Raw genomic sequence first — 25,008 nt, forward strand, 5'->3', positions numbered from 1 at the left:
AAACCATGCTAATTAAGAACTTCGGATTTTTTTCCTTACAACTCGCAGAAATAGTTGCAAATCAGTTAATTGGGGAAGGAAAGAAGGGAATCCGAATGTGGTTATTGATGCAGTCTTTTAGCTATACACTTTACAGACTGAAACACCCTTCCTGTGGCATGCCTTTGAGTATACCCAATTTTGCTGATATAAAAAAAAATCAGCTAACTACTAAACCCCAAATTCAGACATAAGTTAGTTTTAGCTACTTACCTTGAACACTAGGAAAAAAAAGGCAGGAATTGGTGAGTTTCAGGAGTGGGCTGGATTGTAGAGAACCCCATATTTTCATAAAGAGAGAACAAAAGTGTTGATGATCTATGGGTAGTGGTTCTTTCAAGAGTATCTGCTGATCTGTCTTTCTTTATGTATCAGCTTTATTGAAGTGACTCTTCAACAGCTTGTATAAAATGTTCCTTCTTATAGTTAAAATTTTGGTGTTTTATGTGTCTTGGCCAAAAAAAAAGATTTGTATAATAAATTCAGTTAATTTCTAAATTATTTACATTGCTTATAAATGCCTATTAAAAACCTTTGTAGACTGTGATTTCATTTTGGCTTGACTCTGAAGTAGCTTGAGGGCTTCATTAATTAAAGTGTTTTTCTATTATTATGGACACAAGAAAAAGTTTTGTAGCTGAAATTATCAAGTTCCAATCCATGAGGTATTTTTATATAAAAAAACATGAATAAGTATTTCCTGAAGACATGAGGAACTATAATTTGAAGTATACACAATACAAAATGTTGTTAATATATTTATCCTTTCTTATATAATGCTTATGTATATACTATATATATAAAGTGTGAATTCCTGTGGACCCACTTCTGTGACCGAATTCACCCACATACAGAGTGAGTCTTTACAGGGCTTGGGAAAACAATCTTGTAGATGTATATCCTTGCCCTTGGGTTAGTTTTTGGGTTTCTTTTCTGATGAAATCCACGAGGGGGCAGTGGACAGCAAGAGTGCGGATAAGAGCATTTCACTGCAGTTTTCTGCAAATAGCACCAAACCAACCAGAAAAACTGAGAAGGTTGGTCCCCAGCATTGCTCATTTAGAGTATTTAAAATAACCAAACTTGAGTCAAGTATACAAAAATTATATGACATTTACTGTGATTTTAGATTAACTTTTTTTCCCCTGTATTTGAATCTGTTGTTACACACAGTTCTTGTTTTTACAACTACAAGTTTAGTATATTTATTGAAAAGAGAAAGCAAGGGAGATTTAGGAAATAATCATGATGTTAAAGGTGCTGTGGCCATAATGGTAAAAACCCAAATATACCTGTGAAAATTAGTGATAATGAATTGTCAAATCAAATTTGACAGCCATTTCTGGGCTTAAAATAGTACATAGAATTAGGTAGCTGAAAAGAGTCTACAGCTCATATAATTTTATACAAGGCAATGGCTTTTTAAACACAGGCTATCTCGTTCAATTAAAAACCCCTGATTGCTTCAGTAACTGGAACAACTGAACTATCTTAATACTTAGTATTTCTCATTTAGACCCAAGGACTTTGTATGCTATGCTTCTGATTGCAGTATTTCATTAACTATTAATTAAATCACCAGTGCTTGTGACAGCAGTGCATTGACTTAGTGATGTGATGAAAAGGGCACACCTGATGTGTGATAAAAATTCAGCATATTGATTGATTGATACTGATATTGATTGATTGAATTATTTTAATCCTGAGCACTAATGGATTGATATGTGTCTGTGAGTTAAGATGCAAATATTTGATGGTCTTCCTTAACGGAAGTTGGCTTTCTGATTATTACTTAGTTAATGAGCTAATGAAACTCACCAAACAGAGATTTAAGCCAACATGGCAGGCAGGCCTTTAGGCATTTTGCAGCCATAGCATGAATTCCTGTGTGGCCTCTCACTTTTCTTTCCCATGGGAGAAGATGCCATACCTCACCAGGGATACATCAGGCTTGAAGTTTATCTTCAATGAGAACAGGTACAGAAATGTTTCTGTAGATTCCTACCAGAGGTTTTTAACTTAGCCTTTCGGACAGCTTCTGCCTGTGCATTGATGAAGATGTGGCTGGGGTGTTGTTTTCCTATGTGCAAATGCCACAAGAGGCACAATGACTGCATTAGGTGGCCTATGTAGGGCAAGCTGCAGCGTGGCTCCAGTTGTGCTCTGCACAGAAATAAGCTGAATTTACTCTTCTGTGGCTGCTTCTGGTGGATTTGAATATAAGTACAGAAGACAGTGGGTCTGTATAAGCAGGAAATCAAATTTGTCTTCCCTGGGGGTCAGGTGCAGCCAGTTCTGGGTGTCAAAACTTCAGCCTTCCTTATTTTCAGACTTTGATTCAGGTTTAATTTATCCTTGGATTTGAGCTCTGATCAGCCCTGAAAATAGCACTGGTAAAGATCCTAAAGATCCTGTGTCAGCTTGCAGATGGAGAAACAACTCTTCTTTCACTCTTGGTGGTGATGTAGTTTTGTGTGCCATTGAGCTTGCAGCCTCCCCTACTCCAGGACCCAGCCAAATGCATGTTTATATGTGTGTGTGCTTGTGGATAAACACACACCAAAGCACAGACAGACACATGTATTCACACATGTCCATGCAGTGTGCTCTCTGTGTTTTGTTGTGAATACAGAGAGATAAGAAAGAATGGGTGTTCAGGCCAGAAGGGCTGTGGGCATGCATGAAAACCTGGGCTGTGCACAGCTGGGATGAGCAGAGATGGATGAATACAAGCAGGACTGACTGATAGAAATAAGGAGTTTGTTCTGTTTGAGAAAGGAGTGGCTCAAAAAAGAGTAAAAAGCCACAGGAAATATAGGTGCCAAGGGCAACTGAACAAGTAGGTGGGGAAAAAATGTGTGTTTGTGTGAGTAAATTGACTTAATGCTTGTTTATACATGATGTATTTGATGGTACACAGTTGTAAGAATGGGGAAGAGACAACAGAAGCAGATTTTTTTTTTTTGCATGTGAGGTCTGTGAGGACACCTATGCTCCCCCTGAAGCAGGAGAGCAGATGAGAGAGCTGGAGCCTTCAGTATGGCTACATTAAACTTGCAGAGAAAATGCAAATCCTTTTCTGAGATATCTTGTTCTTCTGTAAAAAAATACAGCATAAAACTGCAAGATGTGTAGAGTGATCCTGACCAGAGGACTGTTGTTTAGTGAGGAATTAGTGGCTCAACCTGATCAGGCCTGGGGCTTGTTTGTGCTGTGCTGACAGGCAGCTTTGCCTTTAGGATGCTGCTGGGCTGCCTGAAGTCTCTTGGTTTTGGGATACACTCAGCCAGCTCACTACAAGAAGAGCCTGCAGGCAGCTTACACCAAGCCCAAGGATTTGTATCACCTGTATGGCCTTGACTTTACCTTTAAAAGTACAGCAAAAATATCTCATGCAAGCATCCTCTCTGACAGTAGAAATTGTGCATCCTGTTGTACTTCCACTACTTCTGCGGTTTTTCCCTTGAAATGCTCTTCTTTAATAAGAACAAGATCCTCCAAAATCTTTGGCAGAATTAATTGAAGTAGGGAAAAAAATTAATGACTATAAAAAAGTGATTTTTCCTTCGATTTTTGGGACCAAAAAGATAACAGTAGGCTTGTAGCTGAGAATTTTACTTTTATAACTTCTTTGAAGGTTTTTATATTAACAGTTCTTCGTAATTTAATATTTTCCTTATGTTCCAAGACTACAATTTTAATTCCCTTTAATCTGTGTATGAATACTTGATGACTAGGTTTTACACAGTGTTAGTCCACTAGAACTACCCAACATACCCAAGCTTTTTATATGAAAAATGAGCAGTTCTGCCAACAGAAGATTATTGATCAAATGAGATTGTAAATTATGTACAACACTCAAGTTTTTTACTTTTCCTCAATAACTATGCGAGTGACATTAAATATGTGACATTTTTGTCATTGAAGGAGAAATAGTTAGAATCATAGAAATAGTTAGAATCATAGAAAAGGGACCTTCAAGATCATCCAGTTCCAACCCCCCTGCCATGGGCAGGGACACCTCCCACCAGATCAGGTTGCTCAGAGCCCCATCCAGCCTGGCTTTAAAAACTTCCAGAGATGGGGCTTCCACCACCTCTCTGGGCAACCTGTGCCAGTGTCTCACCATTCTCACGGTGAAGAACTTCTTCCAAACATCTAATCTAAATCTACCCTCCTCTAGTTTGAATCCATTCCCCCTAGGCCTATCACTACCTGACATCCTAAAAAGTCCCTCCCCAGCTTTCTTGTAGGGCTCTTCACATACTGGAAGGCTGCAATAAGGTCTCCTCAGAGCCTTCTCCTCTCCAGACTGAATAACCCCAACTTTCTCAGTCTGTCTTCACAGGAGAGGTGCTCCAGCCCTCTGATCATCCTCGTGGCCCTTCTCTGGACACTCTCCAGAACATCCATGTCTCTCCTGTAATAGGGGCTCCAGAACTGGATGCAGTACTCCAGGTAGGGTCTCACGAGAGCAGAGTAGAGGGGAGGTTAACATAGAGTCCTGATGACAACCAAATAAAAGCAGAAGTGAAAGTAGGTTATTGTGTTGTTTGATAAATGTAGTTTAGGGTATAGACTGTTGATAGAAATCATTCTTCAAATCATGATTGACAGCACAAGCAGAACGCATAGAACATGTTCCAGAAGGAAAACATCTGTTTCTCAGTCACCCTTTTTTGAAGTGAGTAAAGAAATTAGTATCTGGGGGTGAATGTGTTGAGGTGGCAGTATTGATTTGATCATGTTATGTATGTACATTGAACACAGCAAAAGAACAGAAAAATAACAAGAAGAAACCAAGGCAGATCCTGTATTTTACAGTTGGTAGCAAGGACAGGAGAGGAATGAGGCCACAGACTCATGATGCCATACTCTTAACTGTTGTACCCATGATTATCAAGGCTATCATGAAGCAATGATTGAAGCTAAAGAGAATATATTTGACTATTCTAGCTGATATGACTGGAAAAACTAAATTTTAGAATTTTATTTAGGCACATAGATTTTGTTCAGCTGCCTTGTTCTGTGGTGAAAGGAACAGCCCCTCTAGCTATAAGAACATAAAACCCTAATTACAGCAGTGAACTGTTAAGTCCATTCACTTCTAGGTACTGAGTAATTTAAGTGAAGAATTGTACTTAGAGGTTCTTGCACTAAATGGTACAAAGAAGTTTTGTGGGGATTTTTTGTTGTTTTTCTCAAGGAGGAAGAGCCTTCCTTTCAGATTTATAGCACAAATCATTCTTTCAGCAGCTGTGTGTGAAAGGGTGATTTTTATCTCCTGGATGAAGCTGTCTCTCAAGCTATACAGATGCTTGTGTGCTCCTTCCTGGGCATCAGGACTATAGGTTTCTGCTGGTGGCCCTGGAAGAAGTGTTTTAAAGTAAGTAGTGTTTTAAAACTGATAAATCAAACTCTGCTTGGGTTTTTTTGTGCTCTCACCATTTTCACTTGAGGTGAGAGGAGCTGGATTGAAAGAAGTACTGTAGCTATAAATCCATATAAGCACCTCAGGTGACAGGGTACCATTTGGTTAAAGATGCAGGTAAAAGCTACAAAGTAGCTGAGTTTGCTGGTGCTGATAGGTGCACAGACCCTTTTCTTCTTGAATAAGCTTTGATTATTTTGTTGGTATAACTGGTGAAAGGCAGTTATGGGATGAATGAATCCTTGCCTCATAATAAAGATGTGAAGGTAAAAATTCTCAGTGTGGTTAGCAAAGAACTTGGTGAATACATTGTGTTCCCTGTGGTTATAGATAGGCACACTACATGGTGTTCAGTAGTACCCTTTCCCAAAAGCACAAAAACCCCAGAGTTCTTTTGATGTTAGTCCTAGCATTCAGCACATAGAAAAATAGCCTATTTGGTCACATATCAATCTGCATTATTTCATAATTTTCCAGGACTTTATTTCAGAATCCAGAGAAAAGTACTTCAAAGGGAAAAAAAAAAAGTAAAAAACTCCCTTGGGATCAAACAGAGTGTCAATCCATGTTAATTCTATTATTGTAAAAAAATATTAAGAATGAGGAGACTCACTTAAAAATATACAAAAATGAGTTAACCTGCATATTCTTTCTTTCCTCGGTGCCTTCGAAATAATTGAAGGATATATATTGAAAGGATGATCTAAACATATTAAATACAGTGAACAACTACAATTTTGAAAACTGAGATTTTTATAGGTTGTTTGGCCTTCCCTGTTTTACTTGGTCCCCTTACCTTCCATGTAGTTTTATTTTTCTTTTTTCAGTGAATTACTCTACCAAAAGAATCACTTTTAAAAAACATACTTATTTAAGACATACACTGTTATTTTATCTTAGTTGAAATTTTAAGGAGGAAACCCCAAACCTAACTAATCAAATGCTTATTTAGCATAATTAAAACTACTGGGGAAGTATACAATGCTATCTTTTATTAGTAATGGAAATTCCAATACTTGCCATGTCTCCACCTCAATCTTTTCAGACTTTCCACAAGAGAAATAATATCTTGGGGTTTTTTTGTTTTGTTTGGTTTTTTTTCCCTTCAGATATTGTACTGGGAAACCTAATTAAAATGTTTTTGAATGCTGTCAGAGTTAGCAGTGTGTCTTTGCATAAGAGCACAATTAGGTGGCTGAGCTACACAGTCGGAAAAATATCTTACTATAAATTAATTGTTTCAAACATCTCTTAATCTGTTACTAATTCTGTATCTACTTTATTGAGCAGTGAGCAGTACTTTATAAAATCAGTAGTGCTGCTGTTTGCAGTAGAGATAGAACAGTATGGATGCCCAAAGCCAGAGCATCAGTCTTCAGGTATTCTCTGAACCCCAGGCAACACAGAGCAGTTTAAGACCAGAGAAAAAGAAGCTGATTCCCCCAGCTCAGACTAAAAGCACACTTCAAAAGACAAGGCTGCATGACATACTGTAGTATCTGAACAGTCAAGAACTGACAAGGCAGCATCTACAAATTAAAGGGTTGGGGAAGACTTAGTATTTAATAAAATCTCTGGGAGTTTTGAAACTTAAGAATGCTCTTGAACTATACAAGTAGAGTTTGGAGGTTTTCTATCATTTGGTACAGGGGACAATAAAAAGTAAATAAAATGGGCTATCATGAAACTTGCTCCAATGTATTGACCCTGGGTAACAGGAAAGACCCCCTCAGTTTTGTAGTTTGCTTCCCATCACCTCCAGTGATTTTGGAGAGATGACTCGTGTTGAGATGAAGACAGTTTAATATGTGAAGGGGTGGGAGAGAAGAAAAGAAGTGATGCAAAACCACTCATAACACAGACTGATGCCAAGCCAGTCCCTGAGCTGCTTCAGAAAAGCTCTTCCTCAGTTTTATTGATGAGAATGGCATTCCTGGTATGGAATTATTCTTTGGTTGGGGTTAGCTGTCCTAGCTGTGTCCCCTCCTCCCAGCCTCTTGCCCACCCCCAGCTTTCTTGCTGAGGTGCAGAGAAATAGCAAAAGCCTTGATGCTGTGCAAGCACTGCTCAGCAAGAGCTAAAGCACAGGGGTTTAATCAGCACTGTTTTGGTCACCAATCTAAAACACAGAACCATAGACTGAAAATTAACTCCATCCCAGCCAGACTCAGCACACCTGTAAAAGCTGACAGAGCTGTCAACACTGCAACTCCCGTGCATTTCCATGCTTAATAGGGACTTCATGGCCTAGCTATTTAAAGAAGAAAATAAATTATAGAAGATATGAGCTCATGCTTTTATTTTGCATTTATGTTGAAAACTTGACTATTATCTGTAATATCTGTAATTATCTGTATAATCTGTAATGAAGAGAATTTAGAGACTTTATTCAAGGTCACAGATAAAAATCCATACTCTCCAGTGAAAACAGCAGAATGTGGCAAATTATATTTGGGTGGTTTTAATTTTTATCTGCATGTCAACTCTTACTTGCTTTTTAGCTGTTGGTGCTATCATTACAACTACCTGAAAGGAGATTGTAGCCAAGTGGGGGTTGGTCTCTTTTCCCAGATGACTTTCAACAAGACAAGAGGGCATGGTTGTAAGTTGTACCAGGGGAAGTTTAGGTTAGATATTAGAAGGAATTTCTTTACAGAGAGGGTGATCAAGCATTGGAATGGGCTGCCCAGTGAAGTGGTGGACTCTGTCCCTGGAGATATTTAAAAAGAGGCTGGATGTGGCACTCAGTGCCATGGTCTAGCAACCGCAGCGGTGGGTCAAGGGTTGGACTTGATGATCTCTGAGGTCCCTTCCAACCCAGCCAATTCTATGATTCGATGATTCTATGAATAAGTGTTCATACACAACTTGGAGAGGTTGTTTTCTGTGAGAAAATGTCAAAAAGTGCTTATTTACTATTTAAGTATTTGAAGTGTTTTAGTCATCAGTTAGGAAACCCAACCAAAACAAATACATTTTTTTAAAGTAGATGGTTCATTTCCCAGACTAGACAGTGCTGGAAGACCTATAAATAACACTGGATGTGTCCCTTCCTCTACTGGGAATCAAATAATATTGAAGTACCTTTTGAAGAGCTGTGATGATTGATATTTAGAATGTTGTAGGTTAAGTTCCTAGGCTGTGTAAATCAGTCTACAAACTATGAAAAATGTGATCAAAGAGTATCTGATACATACCTTGTAACCAGAAAGAGGCACCATCACCACTTCACTTATTTTCAGTACTTAAGATGCTCTTAAACATTATTCTGTCCTACTTACAGTTGCTAAGACAATATTACAATACTGGCAGTGGATCGACTACATTTAAGACATATTTTCCAGTGGCATATCAATGATCTCTTGTTCCTTCAGTTGTGTTCCACAAAATGACTCAACTTGTTCTCTGATTTACTCAAATGTTCCTTATGAACATTCTTCATAGTTCTCATATTTTTAGTTTTGTTAACTGTGCTGGTGAGCACGATGGCTGTTTCAGAGCTACTCTTTTGTCACTCTGTGGTGCTGCATTAGAATTCCTGAGCTTTGGTTTTTTTTTTCTTTGGCATTTTTTGCACACAAAGGAGTCATGTTTAGATCTTTCAATGAGAATAAAAATCATTGCATTATAAGAATTGTTGTTTTCCAGTTAGCTGACAAATGATTACGAAAAAAGGGCCATGTAATGATGGAATGGTACTCTGAATAATTATTCTGCTATCTGCCATATGAAAATTTCTTACCATGAGGGTGACTGAGCACTGGCACATGCTGCCCAGGGATGTTGAGAGTCTCCATCCTCAGAAATACTCAAAAGTCATCTGGAAACAGTCCTGTGCAACCAGCTCTAGGTGGCCCTGCTTGACTGGAGGCAGCTGGACCAGATGCCCCCCCCAAGGTCCCTTCCCTCCTCAGCCATTCTGTTAAGAAAAAGATAATCTCCATATAACCAAAATCCAAACGAAACGAAAAGCTCCATCAAAATAAAAATGAATTTATTCAGCATAACTGATAATATCAACTATATGACATTATAGACCAATTTGTATTCTTTTAAATTACCTAATACTCTAATCTTGGAGTTGAACTTTGCTTCTCCCCCTAGAAATATGCTCAGCATAAGTAACTGTCAATTACATAGGTAAAGTCCATGGCTTCCTCTGGAACCCCGAGATGACTGCAGAAATTTCTCTTTATAATGCCTTAAACCCCCCCAATTATTAACCTTAAAAATACTTTTTATTAATAGAATTCTATTTAGAATATATTTATTAATAAATAATATTTTAATTTCTTTGTCTTGAAGGCAGTGACTCTAAACACTTAAGAAAATGCTTAGGATTTAACTCTAGTGTTGCTAAGTATGCATTCAAAGATATTTTAATAATATATTTAGGAAAGTGATGGGTGAAGGAATGATATATATTTAAATAAAGCACTCTTGTTGACTTTAGGGTGCTTGCTACATATGTTAACAGCAAAAGGAGAGCTAAGGAGGATCTCTATCCTTCATTGGATGTAGGGGAAACAATGACAAAGGCTGAAGAGAAGGCTGAGGTACTCAATGCCTTTTTTGCCTCAGTCTTTCATAGTAAGACAGACCAGTTGTTCTTGGGGTACCAGGACCTCTCAACTGGAAGACAGGGATGGGGTGCAAAATGAAGCTCCCATAGCCCAAGGGGAAATGGTTAGGAACCTGCTGCACCACTTAGACATACACAGGTCTATGGGGCCAGATGGTCTATACCCAAAGGTACTGAGGGAGCTTGTGGCAGTGCTCACTGAGCCATTTTCCAGCATTTATCAGCAGTCCTGGATAACAGGGGAGGTCTGTGTTGAGTGGAGTTTAGCAAATGTGATGCCCATCTCCAAGAATGGCTGTAAAGGGGATATGGGGAACTTCAGGCCTGTCAACCTGACATTGGAGCCAGGGAAGGCTATGGAGAAGTTGATTTTGAATGCCATCACACAGCATGGCCAAGGCAACCAGGCAATCAGGCTCAGTTAGCATGGGTTCCTGAAATGCAGGCCCTGCCTGACTAACCTGATCTTCTTTAACAAGGTGACCTGCTCAGTGGATGAAGAAAAGGTTGTGGATGTTCTCTGCCTGGACCTTAGTAAAGCTTTTGACACTGTTACCTGCAACATCTTCAGGAGAAAACCGGCTTCCCAAGGCTTGGGCTGCTGTTCTCTTTGCCAGGTAAAAAACATGTGGATGGCCAAGGCCAGAGAGTTGTGGTGAATGGAGTTAAACCCAGTTGGTGGCTGGTCACATGTGGTGTTCCACAGGGCTCAGTATTGGGGCCAGTTCTGTTTTAATGTCTTTATCGATTATCTGGACAAGGGGATCGAGTGCACCCTCAGTAAGTCTGCAGATGACACCAACTTGACAGCGTGAGGGTAGGAAGGCTCAACAGAGGGATCTGGACAAGCTGGGTTAGTGGACCAATGCCAATTGTATGAGATTCAACAAGGCCAAGTGTCAGGTCCTGTGCTTGGGCCCCAAGAACCCCAAACAGACCTATAGGCTTGGGGCAGAGTGGCTGGAGAGCTTCCCAGAGGAAAAGGACCTGGGGGTTCTGGTCAACAGCCAGCTGAATATGAGCCAGCAGTGTGCCCAGGTGGCCAAGAAGGCCAATAGCCTTGGCTTGTATCAGAAATGTTGTGGCCAGCAGGACCAGGGAAGTGATCAGTCGTCTGTGCTCAGCACTAGTGAGGCTTCATCTCAAATACTGTGTTCAATTTTGAGCCCCTCACTACAAGAAAGACATTGAGATGCTGGAGCACATCTCAAGAAGGGCAACAAAGATGATGAAGGGGCTATAGCATTCTCAGTGGAGTGGCTTAGGAAACTGTTTTTTTTTTTTCAACCTATCAAAAAAGAAGACTGAGAGGAGACCTTAATGTTCTCTACAACTACCTGAAAGGAAGCTGTAGCCAGCGATGTGTTGGTCTCTTTTCCCAAGTAACAAGTGATAGGACAAGAAGAAATAGATTCAAGTTGTGGCAAGGGAGGTTTAGGTTGGATATTAGGGAAAATTTCTTCATGGGAAGGGTTGTCAAGCACTGAAATAGGCTGCCCAGGGAAGTGGTTGAATCACCATCTCTGGAAGTATCTAAAAGATGTAGATATGGCTTCTAGGGACATAGTTTAGTGGTGGAATTGGCAGTACTAGGTAAATGGTTGGATGTGGTCATCTTGAAGTTTGTTAGATTTTTTCTGATCTAAATGATTCTGTGATTATAAGGGTTGTGTGGCTGGGTCCATACTGACTTCAAAGAATCATGGTTAAGTAGATCACACAAGTATTGATGCAGAAGTTTTACACTTGTTTTTATAGTACAATTTGAGTTATTTTTTCCTTTTTGTCATTAGCACTTTTAAATAAAAATTGAGATCTGGAGGATGATCTATTTCTATATAAAGTGATACTCCTGTTTTCTCCCATTTCCTGTGCATGAGGAGAACAGCAGTATGTAGGGCTGCTGTGGTACAGCTCACAAGGGAAAAATCTTAATTTGACAAATAGCACATTTGCCTGTGTTTATAAATACAGGCACAGTTACATTTTTAGAGTGGGAAATCGTCGACATTTTTGGCAGATACATGAGCAGCAGGGGAAGCAATAATTATGAAAAAAAAATTTTCTAGAAGATGAAGTATGGTTAACAGCAAGGTAGAATCTTCATGAAAAATTAGGCTGCAAGAAAGGTGGTGAAGACATTCTCACTCCAAAAGTGAAAAAAAAAAAAGTGATGAGCCTCTACATATGCCCCTAGTAATTCACAGAATCACAGAATGGCTGAGGTGAGAAGGGATCATCTGGTCCAAGCCCTCTGCTCAAGCAAGGTCACCAAGAGGCAGTTGCCCAATACCATGTCCAGATGACTCTTGAAAATCTCCAAAAATGGAGACTTCAGAGCCTCTTTGGGCAACCTGTGCCAGTGCTTAGTCACCCTCACACTGAAAAAATGTTTTCTGATGTTCAGAGGGAATCTCCCGTGTTTCAGTGTGTGCCTATTGCCTCTGGTCCTGGTACAGGGCACCACTGAAAAGAGTTTGGGGCCTTCTTCTTTACAGCCTCCCTTCATTATGTGTATACATTGATGAGATCTGGCCTTCCTCCCAACCTAGGCCTTCATTTCTCCAGGCTACAGAGTTCCAGTTTAGGCTGAACAGTCCTAGATACATAAAGTAATGATAACAGATAAAGTTCCTGAGTTTCCAAATGGTTTCTGAAAGAACGACATAGTAAAAAGTATATTTTCTACCAAAAGGAGTGCATGCCTTGCATTTTGAAGCTTTACATTGAAAGTGGCTCAACTTTGTCATCCTAAAAGCAAAATGACCATCCTAGGCTTATTGCCTTGAATCATGTAAAGATTTTTGAATATAAAAAATGCTGCTTAGCTCCTCAAATCAGTCTCTGCAATAATTCTTGTCATTTGCTGGATAAACCTCAGTTCACCACTCCTTGCTGGAAGTCCAGGTACTCCTTCCAGCATTATTAAGCATTCATTGAGCTGTATGCCACTGTCTCACTGAGAAACCAACTGCACTAACAAGTGGTTTGCAAATCTGTGATAATGTGCAGGGACAGCAGATCTTACAGCTGTGTATAATTCCTTTTTAAAGTAAAAATAAAAGCTTATATATTGCAGTAATTTGAAAAATAATGGAAATTATAAATACCGAGGCACCATTATTACTCTAACAGAATAAATCTGTTTCCAAGAAGGGAAAACATATAAGATATTAGGATTTACACTGATGGCTATAGGTGTTATGGTTTTATCTCCTAGAGTGAAATTCCTGCAGGTACGAGAGCTGCCTTACACTGATACTTCCAGTTTACAATAGCAGCAAATTGGAGTCTCTTTTCAGTGGGAGGCATTTTATGGAAATGCTACCAGGAATTGTTGACATTATGGGAGCAAGGAAGTGAGTTATGAATGCCTATGAAAACATAACAATTAAAAAAAAACCAAACAGCAGCCTATATAGGTTGGAGGATTAGTGGTAGTCAAGTATGAAAATGGAGCTAATAGTTGTTCAGAACCCAGATATTCATGTAATGCTATGACTTAATGGTGCTTACACAACAAATTAATGGTAAACTCCAGATTCAGTTCTTAGCTTACTGCTTCCTGGCCAGTGAGCCAGGTGTCTTCATCAATATATTGAAACATTTTTTTTATTGTGGTTTCACACTGGTGACAGAATGTGTTTATGTGCTGTTCAGCCACACAAATATTTCTGCAGTTCCTTCCAACATTCATGGAGCACCTGTACAGGAAACTTTCTGGATTCCAAACAACATCATAGTAGCTGAGTGGGAATTCTTACTGTGTAAAATAAAAATGCTACTTCCACAGGAAATTCCAAATCACCCGTTCTGACGGCTGCCTTACTGCACTTTCTGCTACACAACCTTTATGGATGGCCCTAAATGTTCACTTTTCCAAGCCTAATTTTTATTCAGATTTTTTCAGCATGCACTACTTAGTGTGTTGTCACTGGTAGGCACTTTTATATCCTGCACCAAGTAAGCTTTTGTCTTAGAGTGGCATTATACTGCTGCTCACCTTTAACACTTCTGCTAGCCATAAAATGATGCTAAACTTAGCTAATAACCAAGAGGAGATTAATATTGCGACAACACTTGGCTCTTTTTCAGGGTGCATTGCTTCTTGGCAGAAAAAATGTATTTTAAAATCAGCATAGTCAGCAAGTCCTGCATTGCCTTCATAAGGAGAAGCTATTCAATGACAGATGTCATGCTGGGCTGAGTATAAGAACAAGACTGTAGCCAGCAGGTTGAGGGAGGTTGTTTTTCCTCTGTTTCTGACACTTCAGAAACTGTTGCTTGAGCACTGGTACCCAGTTTTGGGCTCCCCAGTACCAGAGCAACATTGATATACTGGAATGAGAGCCAACAGGAAGCTTAGAGGGCTGGACAACATGATGATGGTTGCTCAAAGCCCCATCTGATCTGACCTTGAATGTCCCCTCCCTGGCAGTGCTCAGGTGTCCATGCCCATGGCTGAGGGTTGGGACTAGGTCACCTTTGAGGTACCAAACCTCACAAACCATTTTATTATTCCACGTGTAGGGAGGGGTGGAGAAGAGCAGATGGTGGTGCTGTTGCTATCTGTAGCTCCCTGAGTGTCAGGCTGTAGAGAGAGAAAGAATCTTCTCAGAGTTCTATGGTGAAAGGATGAGGGGAGGCAGATACAAGTTAGAACATGAGAAATGCAGATTCTATCTGGGGGAAAAAAACCCATAGGAGCAGAGAAACTCTGGAACAGGTTACCCAGAGTAGTAGATATTAAAACCTCATCTGCATAGCCTGCTAGAACTTTACATGCTTTGAGCATGATGTTTGATTTGCAAGTGTTCCAGAGGTTCCTTCCACCTATATGGTTTTTTGGTTGTACCTTACTGTAACATTCTTGTGCTTTTTCCAGACCCCTGATATGAGGACCAGGCAAGAAGGAATTTAGAGCTACAGATCAAAACATGCAGATTAGTGGAATCCTGTCTGATTTACTTGGCTGGATCTAGAGCTGGTTATTATCTGGTCCTGAGGTGAAGGAAAAAGAAACATATCCTCAAAGTCTAGTTTTACTTAGCCAAAGTATGTCTTAAACACTTGTATTATTAGTTGTACATGTGAAAACAAAACAAAACAAAGCAACAACAACAACCAAACTTTTTCATAGTCTCAAAGGGCTGCAATTATCTTGCCCCAAATGTGGGGACTGTTGTTATCTTAAGCAGCTTCTGCCTGAAGTTCGAGTGCAAGGAGTGTTGCTTCCTCCACTATAAACAGCAATATTTGTGTGCTTAACAGGCTTAACACAGACCCTTTTCCTTAATGAAAGTGTAAGAGAAGAAACATGTACCAGATCCCAGTACTGTTGCTTAATGCCTAACTGGTAGTCACTTACTACAAAGATCAGGTAAACATCTGCATAAAAGAGGCTTCTTCAAAATTAAACACAGTAATCTCAGAAATGCATAGTTAGTGCAGAAAACTCTGAAAAAGTGGAAAGATTTGTGGTCAAAAGATACTAGTTTTGTGCATCAGAGGCTTCTGGAGGAACATCAGCCAAGGAGGAAACCTGTGATTATTGACAGGCTGAGATCCTTCTATTCACAATGTAACCTGATTTTGTAGTGTCACATATGAAAAATCTGGGAAAAACAATTTGAAAAAACTTTCAAGTTTAGTCAGTATGACTTTACTGTAAGATCTAGATATTTGAGTTAAACTGCAGTAGAAGTAAGCATAATACTAAACCCTTTTCCTTTCTACTGCATAAAATTAATTTTATATTTCCATCTTAATTCTTCATTTTTAAATTAATATTTAAATTAATATTTAGTTAATAAAATTAAATAATAAATAAATTAAAAAATTAATAAATAATTAAATTAATATTTAAATTAAATATAAGCTTTTAAAGTGATATATCAAAATGTTTGTTATGGAAACAAAATAATACAGAGGAACTGAATAAAGAAGTTTGTCCTCTTAAAAAAAAGAGTTACACATCCTCATGCAGCCAGTCTTGTCTGAAAGAAATTGGTACTGGTATAGTTGGCATTTTGTAGCTCACTGGGGCTATGTGAATGATGTGAACATTATGATAAAATAATATACCTTATTATGATAGGTAGAAGTGAAAGTGAATGTTTTAAAAGAAAGTGATTCAGAACAAATGATCATGTTTTATTTGAAATATTCTACAAACATTTAATATTAATATGTAACCCTTTTATGGCTGAAGAACAAAGTATATTTATGAAGGAATCTGAGTGTTTTTATTTAGTTAATAGAATTTGTTCTGGTAGTATTCTATATTAATACTTAATATTAGTATTTAATATTTTCTATCCTTCTACTACCTTGCCAGAGAAGAAAAGAATATTGAGAACTTACTGTAAAATAGCAACATTTATATTTGTTCTTTTTCATGCTCATAGATAAAATAAATGAGTGATAGTTCAAGTAGGGTTTGATTGCTAGTCCGTATTCCATTCGAGTCTCTTATGGTCAGTGAAATTAATGAAATTATGGTTATTTATGTCAGCTGATGATCTAACCTTGTGTCATGTTATTTTGTGGTTAAAGCACAAGGCTTGGTCTGTGAGGCTTTGGCTTGTTCCCTGTTTGGACAAATGAACAGAGAACATCAGAACACACAAATTATACTTTGTTTTGTCAAATATCTTGCTATAAAATAGTAAGTTGCAACTGTGGTAAATTTAAAATTCAGATTTAAAATAAAAATATTCTTTTATAAATGGAACTGTTTCAGTTCTTCATATAAAGACCTTGTAGCAAATTAGTATTGTAATACTCTGCTGCATTGCTAGTGCTTTCTGGGTGTATCCAGTCTTACTCTGCTTTTCTGGTAATAACCTCTAATAGAAAAAGGTTTTTCACAGATTCATTTTGGCAGAAATTTAATTTTCTGACAGTAACAATCCTACCTAGGGAAGAGCATCTTTAGATTTCTCTGTAGTAGTTATCATTTGTTCAGCTCCTTAGTAATGAGAAAACAGCAACTATAAAAAATTAACATTTTCAGTTTAAAGTTTATATTTTCTTGATTGATAGGTCTTGCTAGAACACCTAATTCAGAATGCTTTCAAAATACTACTTTCTCTGCTTTTGTAGTCTCTGAAGGGTTGGAAATACGAAATATCTGCTTTGAGTACCATCAGCATTAAGTCTCTGGAGTATAATGGCAATACTTTCAACTTTAACCAGTGAACTCAGTATCTCAGCTGTTTTTTATTATCTATGCAAGTTATAGCAGGGCAAAAGAAACTAGGAGAATAAAGAAGCTTGGCTGCCACATCCTCAAAGGCACAAAATTTAAATTCAATAGTCTGTATTTACTCTTGCTTTGGCAGAGACAAAGAGATACACTGCAAATATCAGTTAAACTTAAAACAAAATGGAAATCTTGAGACCAGTCAAATGTTGTTGGTTTTGTGTTGGTATTACTAGTGTTACTTATGTTCTCTTTACATGTATGTGTAGCTTGCTTATAGACATCTGCTTTATGTTACCTCTCATTGCTTGCTCCCTACCCTCCCTCTCAAACTCACATTTACAAACATAAAAAAAAAAAAAAAAAAAAAAAAGGACAAAGTAGGAATTGAGGGTTTGGGTTTTTTTTTTTCTGTCTTGGGCTTTCAAATGATTAAAATTTAGCTAATTAGTAGCCTTGAAGTATTTAAGATTAAGATGAATTTAAGAATTTCAACAAATACTGACAGTATTTTACACTGATCATAGAATGACTGGACAGATTACTGATCAATTTTACACTTTGAAAAAAGATGAAAAAAACCTCTCCTAAGTCATTGTACAAGAGTAAAAACATTAAAATACTAGAGAAATATTCACATTCTGAAGAGCAAAATGAAGATTTAGCCTCTGGATAACAGTAGTGAGTCTTTGCACTTCGAGGTTCAAATGTTCCTTACTTAGATGTGATAAAATCTTATCAAAGGTATTTCAGGCTGAGTGAAAGAGTGCCTTCAGGTGGGTCTACATGCCATGTACTCACCCAGGTATTATAATATATATGTGAATGACTGATAGAGATGTCTATCTTAGAGCTCATGCCACTGGATGAATCTACTGTGCTTTCCACCTCCTAAATACTGCAGAATAGTTGGGAGTGTTTATGTAATAGTTCAACCATTAGAGTTGGAAACTTATTGATGAGTTCCTGTACTTTGAAATAACTATAAAGAAACAAATATGCTTTTGTCTTTGGAGAATTCACTGTGCCTCAGCTAACATTGCTGCTGATAGCAAATAATGAGCTTCTTATAATTAGAATATTGTTTTTCTTTTTACCTTAAAGTAAGCCAAATAGAAACTTGGTTTCTTTCACGTTGAGTTTTTGTTTACTGTCTGTTAAGCAAAAGTCAAAGAAGTGGCTGGGTTGTTTTTCTGTCACTGTTTCCAAGTAAAGGCTCATGCCTCAATCTGTTTGGTTGTCAAACAGAGCTCCCATGAGCAGATCAAAAAAGGTGTTTTATTGGATCAGTTATGGTTTCTTTCCCATGAAGAACCCAGAGTGATGTAAGTCAGGGTAGCAACATGAAAGACCTTGTATAGTCTGAAGTTATTTATTCCTCTCTAGATGTGGGAATTTTGTTGAGATTACTTGTGTAGATTATATTCAGCTTGCATGGTTTATAATGATTTTTTTTTCAGTTTCCTCTCAGCTTTTGAAAAGTTTGCTAAATGTCTAGTGTAAAGAAAATATAATCAGATATCCTCTTGAAACTGAGGGGGAGTAATTGTCAGCAGCTGCCCATTCTGTCCTTCTGTTTAAGTACTAAGTAAGGTGGGCTTTCCCTTTAAATAGGTTTCATCAAGGTACACTTAGCTGATGTTGAACCTTGTGGAGACCATTTTTTTCTTTGTCCCACTGGCTCCGTGTAAGGTCAGTTTCTTCCTGAGCTAATCAGAGTTTCCAGAAGAGATTTTGCCATGCATTTGTTTTGGTTCATGTTTTTTTAATACCAATTTAAAAATCAAAATTACGTGAACTAACTGTGCTCCTGTCAAAGTTCTGGAGATGTGTTGGCTCACACTAGAATAGCCATCTGTAGTGATCACTTGTAATTATAAGACATAGGTGGCTGCTTGCTGCAGGATTTCTTGAAAGTACAATTGATTCTTACTGAGTAAGTCAAATACACTCCTTTAAGTAAATTGAAAATCACCTCTTTTCTTAGAGACTTACACTCTATATAAGCTTTTTAGATTTGTTTTTTTTAAAATAATATTTGGGTTGTGCAGTAATTCTTTATATGCTAAGTAAAGTGGAATGTTAAGATTTTGTCTGCTGTTTGCCATGTCCCTTGTGCTGCTGGGAATACAATGGCTGAAAGCCTTGCAGGTAGATAAGCACCATCATTAGAAGCTTGTGGAAAAACAGCCTGGTGAAGCCCATTACATTCATACTTATAAAGTAATACTGTAGCAGTTTGGGGTTAGAAAGGTCTTTTTTGGGGGAACCAGCTGTTATTCTGAGTACCTGCAGAAATCTTTTGACTATATGAGCCCATTTTAAACGTTATATTAATGATAACACATTGCCTCCACAAACTTAATGGTGCTTGGGGCCACTTAAATGTTTTCGTGGTTAAAGTACATCCATCTTCCTTTGAAAATGTCATAGAAGAAGATTACAGAACTGATTATTTTGGTCCATTCTATACAAATAATGAGTTCTCTTTAAAACCTGCAGAGTTGGCTTTGTATAAACTCTGTGGTGAATGGACAAACAGCAGTATGTCAAAATGAACTCCTTGATTTACTCACTCTCCAACACTTACTTCATAACAGTTTACAGCTAGTGCTGTACATATTAACCTTTTTGTTGGCCATGGAAGCACCTGTAAACAAACTGATTTTATTCATGTGAACTTTTAAAGTGCTATTTGTTAAGCACATTTCTTGGATCGGTCTCTTAAGAATTTTTTTTTTTTTTTATTCTGGTAGAAGGGATTGCTACAGGAAATGGCTAGTTTTAGCTCTGATAGCCATTTCTGCATTGCTTGGCCTGTTTAGGGAGGTTAGAATGGAAAAAATTGCTGCATTATCAATATTTCCTGGAGAAAAGTGCCCCCTGGTAGTGTTTTTTTACAAAGGGAGTAGAAATGTCTGACTTGTGTTAATCTGTCCCTCTTTTTCACACTTTGGCAAAACTAACTTTGGAAATAGGAAAGCCTTCAGTGTGGGTGAGTGGCCTGCAAAGTAAGCTATCCTGTCTATTGACACAGCTTCAGAAACGTATTTCAGCTCTCCCTGCAGACACTTTTAAACTCCCAGCCTGACTGAACTGTCCTTTATGGTGTTGTGATACCAGGTAATATGTCCTGCAGAATGTTTGATTTCATTCAGGTGTAATATTCGAGCTGCCTTGCTCTGATAGCCATTGTTCAGCAGCAACACAGAAACAAATCCATGTGGTTTTCCCAGAGTACACAAGTGTCCTGGCAGATCCTAGAAGTTTAATTACTACCATCTGTGATGCATAAGCCTATCTGGAAACTTCTTCCAGGTCATCAGATAGGACCATGAAGATGATTAAGGGAATGGAGGATATTACACATGTAAGGAGAGGTGAGAGAGCTGGGACTGGTCATCAGAGGGGAGGAGGTTCGTGGGCAATCTCATCCATGTTCCTAAATTACTGATGGGTGGCAATGAAGAACAAGGAGCCAGAATCTTCTCAGTAGTGCCTGCTGACAGGACAAGAGTCAATGGGCACACATAAAAAACCCATGAAATTCTGTTTGAGCACAAAACTTTTTTTTTTTTTTTTTTTTTTTTTTTTTCTCAGTAGAGCACTGGCACAGGTTTCCCAGGGAGGCTGTAGGGTGCCCATCTGTGGAGATATTCAAAACCTGGCTGGACAACCTGTCCTGTTGCCTGGGGCAGTCTGCTATAGGTGTCCCTGCTTGAACAGGTGGGGGTTGGACTAGATGATCTTGAAAAGTCCCATTCATCCTCAATTATGTGATTTTTGCAAATAGGCCAAAAGTTTTGTGGTGCCCTATTTTTTCTACAGGCCTCTTTAACAGAGTTCAAACTTGGGCCTCAAATACCCTTGGCCTGAAATAGTTCTTGTTGCATTCCAAAGTTATAGCATCCCATGGGAACAATGTGATTTTTTTGCAGTTTATCCTGAACCTGCTACTTTCCCCTTAGTGAAAAAGAATTGCTATGTCTCATGCATTAGCATAATCAATATTCTATTTTACATTATTTGTATATAAGTCAAGTAATGCTATATAATAGGTTCGCTGACACATTGCAGTATATAATCTGCTCCTTATTTGCTTAAAACATTTTGTTTGGAGCAAAATGTTTCATCTCGTGTGTATGGTCTAGCTTTCTTTCATTTTATTCTTTTTTCTCAATTTTGGTATAGTGAAATCTACAATTTCAGCAATTCAGCTTTTTCCTGAAATGATGGGAAAAGAATAATTTACCCTTGTCTTTAGTACTTCAGGCAGGTTGTCAGGAAAATCTGCTAAACTTATATGCACATTTGTTTTCCATAGATTGTGTGTGGTACTTAGAACTATTCCTACCATTGCACATCTGTTGAGGGCTTCTCTGAGTTTGGTGGCCTTAAGTGAGTCATAAAATCTCTTCTCTGCTGTCAGTAATGCTTTTGCTGTCCCAAATACCTGGAGCTGCCTGCCTGAATGAAGAAGCAAGAATCAGTTGTATGAGGGCAGCAGGAATGTCAACTGGGACTTTGGCTTTAAAGTCTCCTGGCAATGACAAGGCAAACATGTGAAGGGAAGAGATTCTTAGTTCTACAGATGATGGGGAAGAAAAAGGTCCCCCCGTTTCTGCTCTCCTAAAAGAAAGAGAGGGTGCTTGCTGGCAGGAAATTTAACTGATTTGAGGTATCTGGCTATGACTGCCTGAGAAAGGGCACTCACATTCATTTAGGAGTGGGAAAGCAACAGCATGGTGTTCTACTTCAGTGGTTTTGGATCCTTTTGTTGGTTATTATTTGAGAAAACTTGATCACGCAGTTCAGTGGATCCCTCTTTTTTTGTCTTTCCACCATAGCATGAGCCTCCCTGGTGCTACTGCAAGCAAGTGTGAAGCACTTAATCTCCCCTGGAGGATCAGGGCAGATACCACAGAGCTTTGGGTCTTTGGTTCTTGTGTTTCACTGATGAAGTGCATCGAAGAGGGTGAAAAATTTCAAGGTAGTCATCAGATGTATTGTCTGATTTAGACAGGTTTCCTAAGGGAGCAAGCTTATTGATGGAACTGTGTTGGCTTTTTCTGCCCCAGTCAGTTTTCAACCCATCAGGCTACTTGAACCAGTTTTGGCAGGGAAGTGAGGCCCTTCAAAACATGAAGTTCTGATTTTCATGAAAATCGGTGTCTGGTTTTGGAATGGACTAGTGTCCCATTGAGGTTTAGTGTCCCACTGAGGACAGAGCTACAGCTGAGGTCAGCAGGTAAGTTTGCAGGCTCAGCCTACGTCCAGAAATGGCTGACCACACATTTTGTAGGAGAACCAGTCCCAGGAGCTGCTGCTTCTTGCCTTGGTTTTATGTGAGGGAGCTGCATGTTTTTGGGAAGGGGAGGATGCAGAGGGAAGTAGGGCACTTCCAAGAAAAAAAGCCTTTATTTCTGCTCTTTGAGAAACATCTTGTGGGAACTGTATTCTCTATTTCCCAAAAGATGTCTGAGGCAGAGAGCTAGATGATGTCTATCTATCAGAACACAAAAGTCTTTGCTTATTCTCTCCCAGTATGGACCTTTTTCACTGCTTCAGCTTCTATGGAGGATGGAGAAGGGTTTTAGACTCTGGTTTTCATTTTATTCCTTCTTTTTAGGATGTTGCAGGTTGAGAAAGATACTTTGATATGGAATTTCTAAGTTGAAAACTTTCTTTTTCTTTACAGCCACAGATGGGAGAGGTATCCAGAGTCTTGAAATTCTCATGTATTTCAATTTTCAAGGAATCAGTTCCTCTCATATAAAATAGTTACACCGTTTTTGTTGTTTTAGAAGGTTATTGAATTATATTTTTAAAACTCTTTGTAAGTATCATGCAAATCTAAACTTCCAATACAAATAGGAAAACTGTTTTACCTGGAGCTTTTACAGCACTTTGTTTTAAGACCTTAACCCCTATCTCAGGACAACTTTTCAGTACCTACTGTAGAATATACAGTTTTTATTTTTTTAGCACACGCTCAGCTGCGTGTATTTGCGGAGTATCAAAGCACATATTTGTAATACACACCAGCTAGGACATACATTGTAATAGAGGTCCCGTGGGAAGGTGTGGAAGGAGCGATTGAAATGGCTCTTTTGCTGATGGTTAAACCAAAACAAAACCAACTGCCGATTCTCTGGGCAGCCAGCTTGCTGGGACATTTTTATAATTCTTTTGCTCTGTTCTTGGAGATCTCCAATTAGCCTCAAACTGGAGCTCGGAGCTTGTGTGTGAAACAAGCAGCTGCTGGCACGCAATCTTCCTGAAGTTGTTTCCTTTCCTTTTTCCCGAGATTTAGCGAAGGGGAGGGTGGCGGTGGGGGGGAAGGGGTTGGAGTCACATGGATACAAAGCTTTTGATTAATGTCCAAGTCTGTGCTGCTGCGGAGGCTTTCCAACCTCTCAGCTAACAGGGCGAGCTGGGAACCAGTGACCGCTCGTTTCCTCCCGGCTGTGTCCCCTTCCTGACGGGAAAGGAGCACTCACTGGGGTGGCTCCTCGCCTCCGGACCTCGATCCGCTGCTGCAGCGCGGTGAGAAGGGGCAGAGGCTGCCGGGCGGCTGGGGACCGGCCGGAACCCGGCCCGGCCGCGTAACTTGGCGGGGTCTTTTGTTGTCCTTGTCCACAGCGCGGTGCCGGAGCGCTCAGGCAGCGCTGCCTGCGGCCGGGAAAGGCGCCGGGCTGGGAGCACCGTTCCTCCTGCTTGCACCATGACAGAAGAAAGCAAAGGGGAAGGCAAGGGGGAAAGCGGGAAGGACTTGGAGAAGCAGCTCCGCTTGCGCGTCTGCGTCCTCAACGAGCTGCTGAAAACCGAGCGGGACTACGTGGGCACCCTGGAGTTCCTGGTGTCGGTGAGCAAGGGGGTGCCGAGCGGGACCCGGGGGGCTTCGCCTGGGGGACGGGGAGCAAGGAGCGGGGCGGGCTCCTGCCGACCGCGGGGTACCGGGGACCCGATGGGGACCCGCAGCCTGGATCGGGCTTTGCGCCCCGCGCCGGACGGGGCGGCCGCTTTTGCTTGGAAGGGTGGGAGAGTAACAGGTCTTGAAATGGTTGGGGAAGTAAGTGGTCCTGTGCTCCCCTTCCCCCATCGCCTCCCCGGTCCCCCTGCTAGGAGAACCTTAGACCGATGATGCCGCTTGAGCATGGATGGTCTCGCTTCTCAGGCCATGGGAACTACACGGGTAGTGTGTCTGGGTTCGGTTCTGCCTTGGTATGAGGGCTTGTGTTCACTACAGGGCGCCGCGGTTGTATTGCTTGCGATATTCCTTGAAACAGAGCAGTGCGAGGGGGGATGAGGAGGAGAACAGAGGGGGTGCTGGTGTGCAGCAGCTGCTTGGCATTAAAGCCACATGTGGCATTCCCTCCTGTCTTGTGATACAGGGTCAGCTGGGAAGGTAGCGCGTTCTGAGAGAGCTGGGTTGCAGCAGTTTTAGCTTCCTTCTATATCTGACCATCACTGTTGATGGGACTGTCAGTGCCAGGTAATACCCCAGGCAGAAAGGCGGAAATTTTCACTCTCTTAAAAAAGTCGAAGTAACAAATTTTAATGGAAGAGATGTGGGCAGTGTTTCATTTGTACGTGGCCTCGGCAGCATCACCTTGGGACCCTGTTGAGATAAGTATGTCTAATCAGCTGCAAAAGTTTGCAAAGGATTTCATAGTAACCCCCTCGTACTTTTCTTTCCACCCCTGTCCAACTGAAGAGGGGAAATCCTTCAAACTGCAAACTTCCTGCCTT

General features: G+C 39.7%; 1 protein-coding gene across 3 annotated transcripts in view; it reads left to right on the forward strand.

Moving 5' to 3' along the window:
* Positions 1-22,460: 22,460 nt before the first annotated feature.
* Positions 22,461-25,008, forward strand: part of PREX2 (phosphatidylinositol-3,4,5-trisphosphate dependent Rac exchange factor 2) — a 176,725-nt gene continuing 174,177 nt past the window's right edge. The window contains exons 1-2 of one of the 3 annotated variants that reach the window (XM_071737737.1): positions 22,461-22,504; positions 23,899-24,121. In XM_071737737.1, the coding sequence (XP_071593838.1) occupies positions 23,981-24,121 (141 nt within the window). In that variant the 5' untranslated portion in view covers positions 22,461-22,504; positions 23,899-23,980. The other 2 variants (XM_071737736.1, XM_071737738.1) reach the window with 2 other exon arrangements.

The sequence above is a fragment of the Heliangelus exortis genome, chromosome 2 (genome assembly GCF_036169615.1).
Source record: "Heliangelus exortis chromosome 2, bHelExo1.hap1, whole genome shotgun sequence".
Lineage (NCBI taxonomy): Eukaryota > Metazoa > Chordata > Aves > Apodiformes > Trochilidae > Heliangelus > Heliangelus exortis.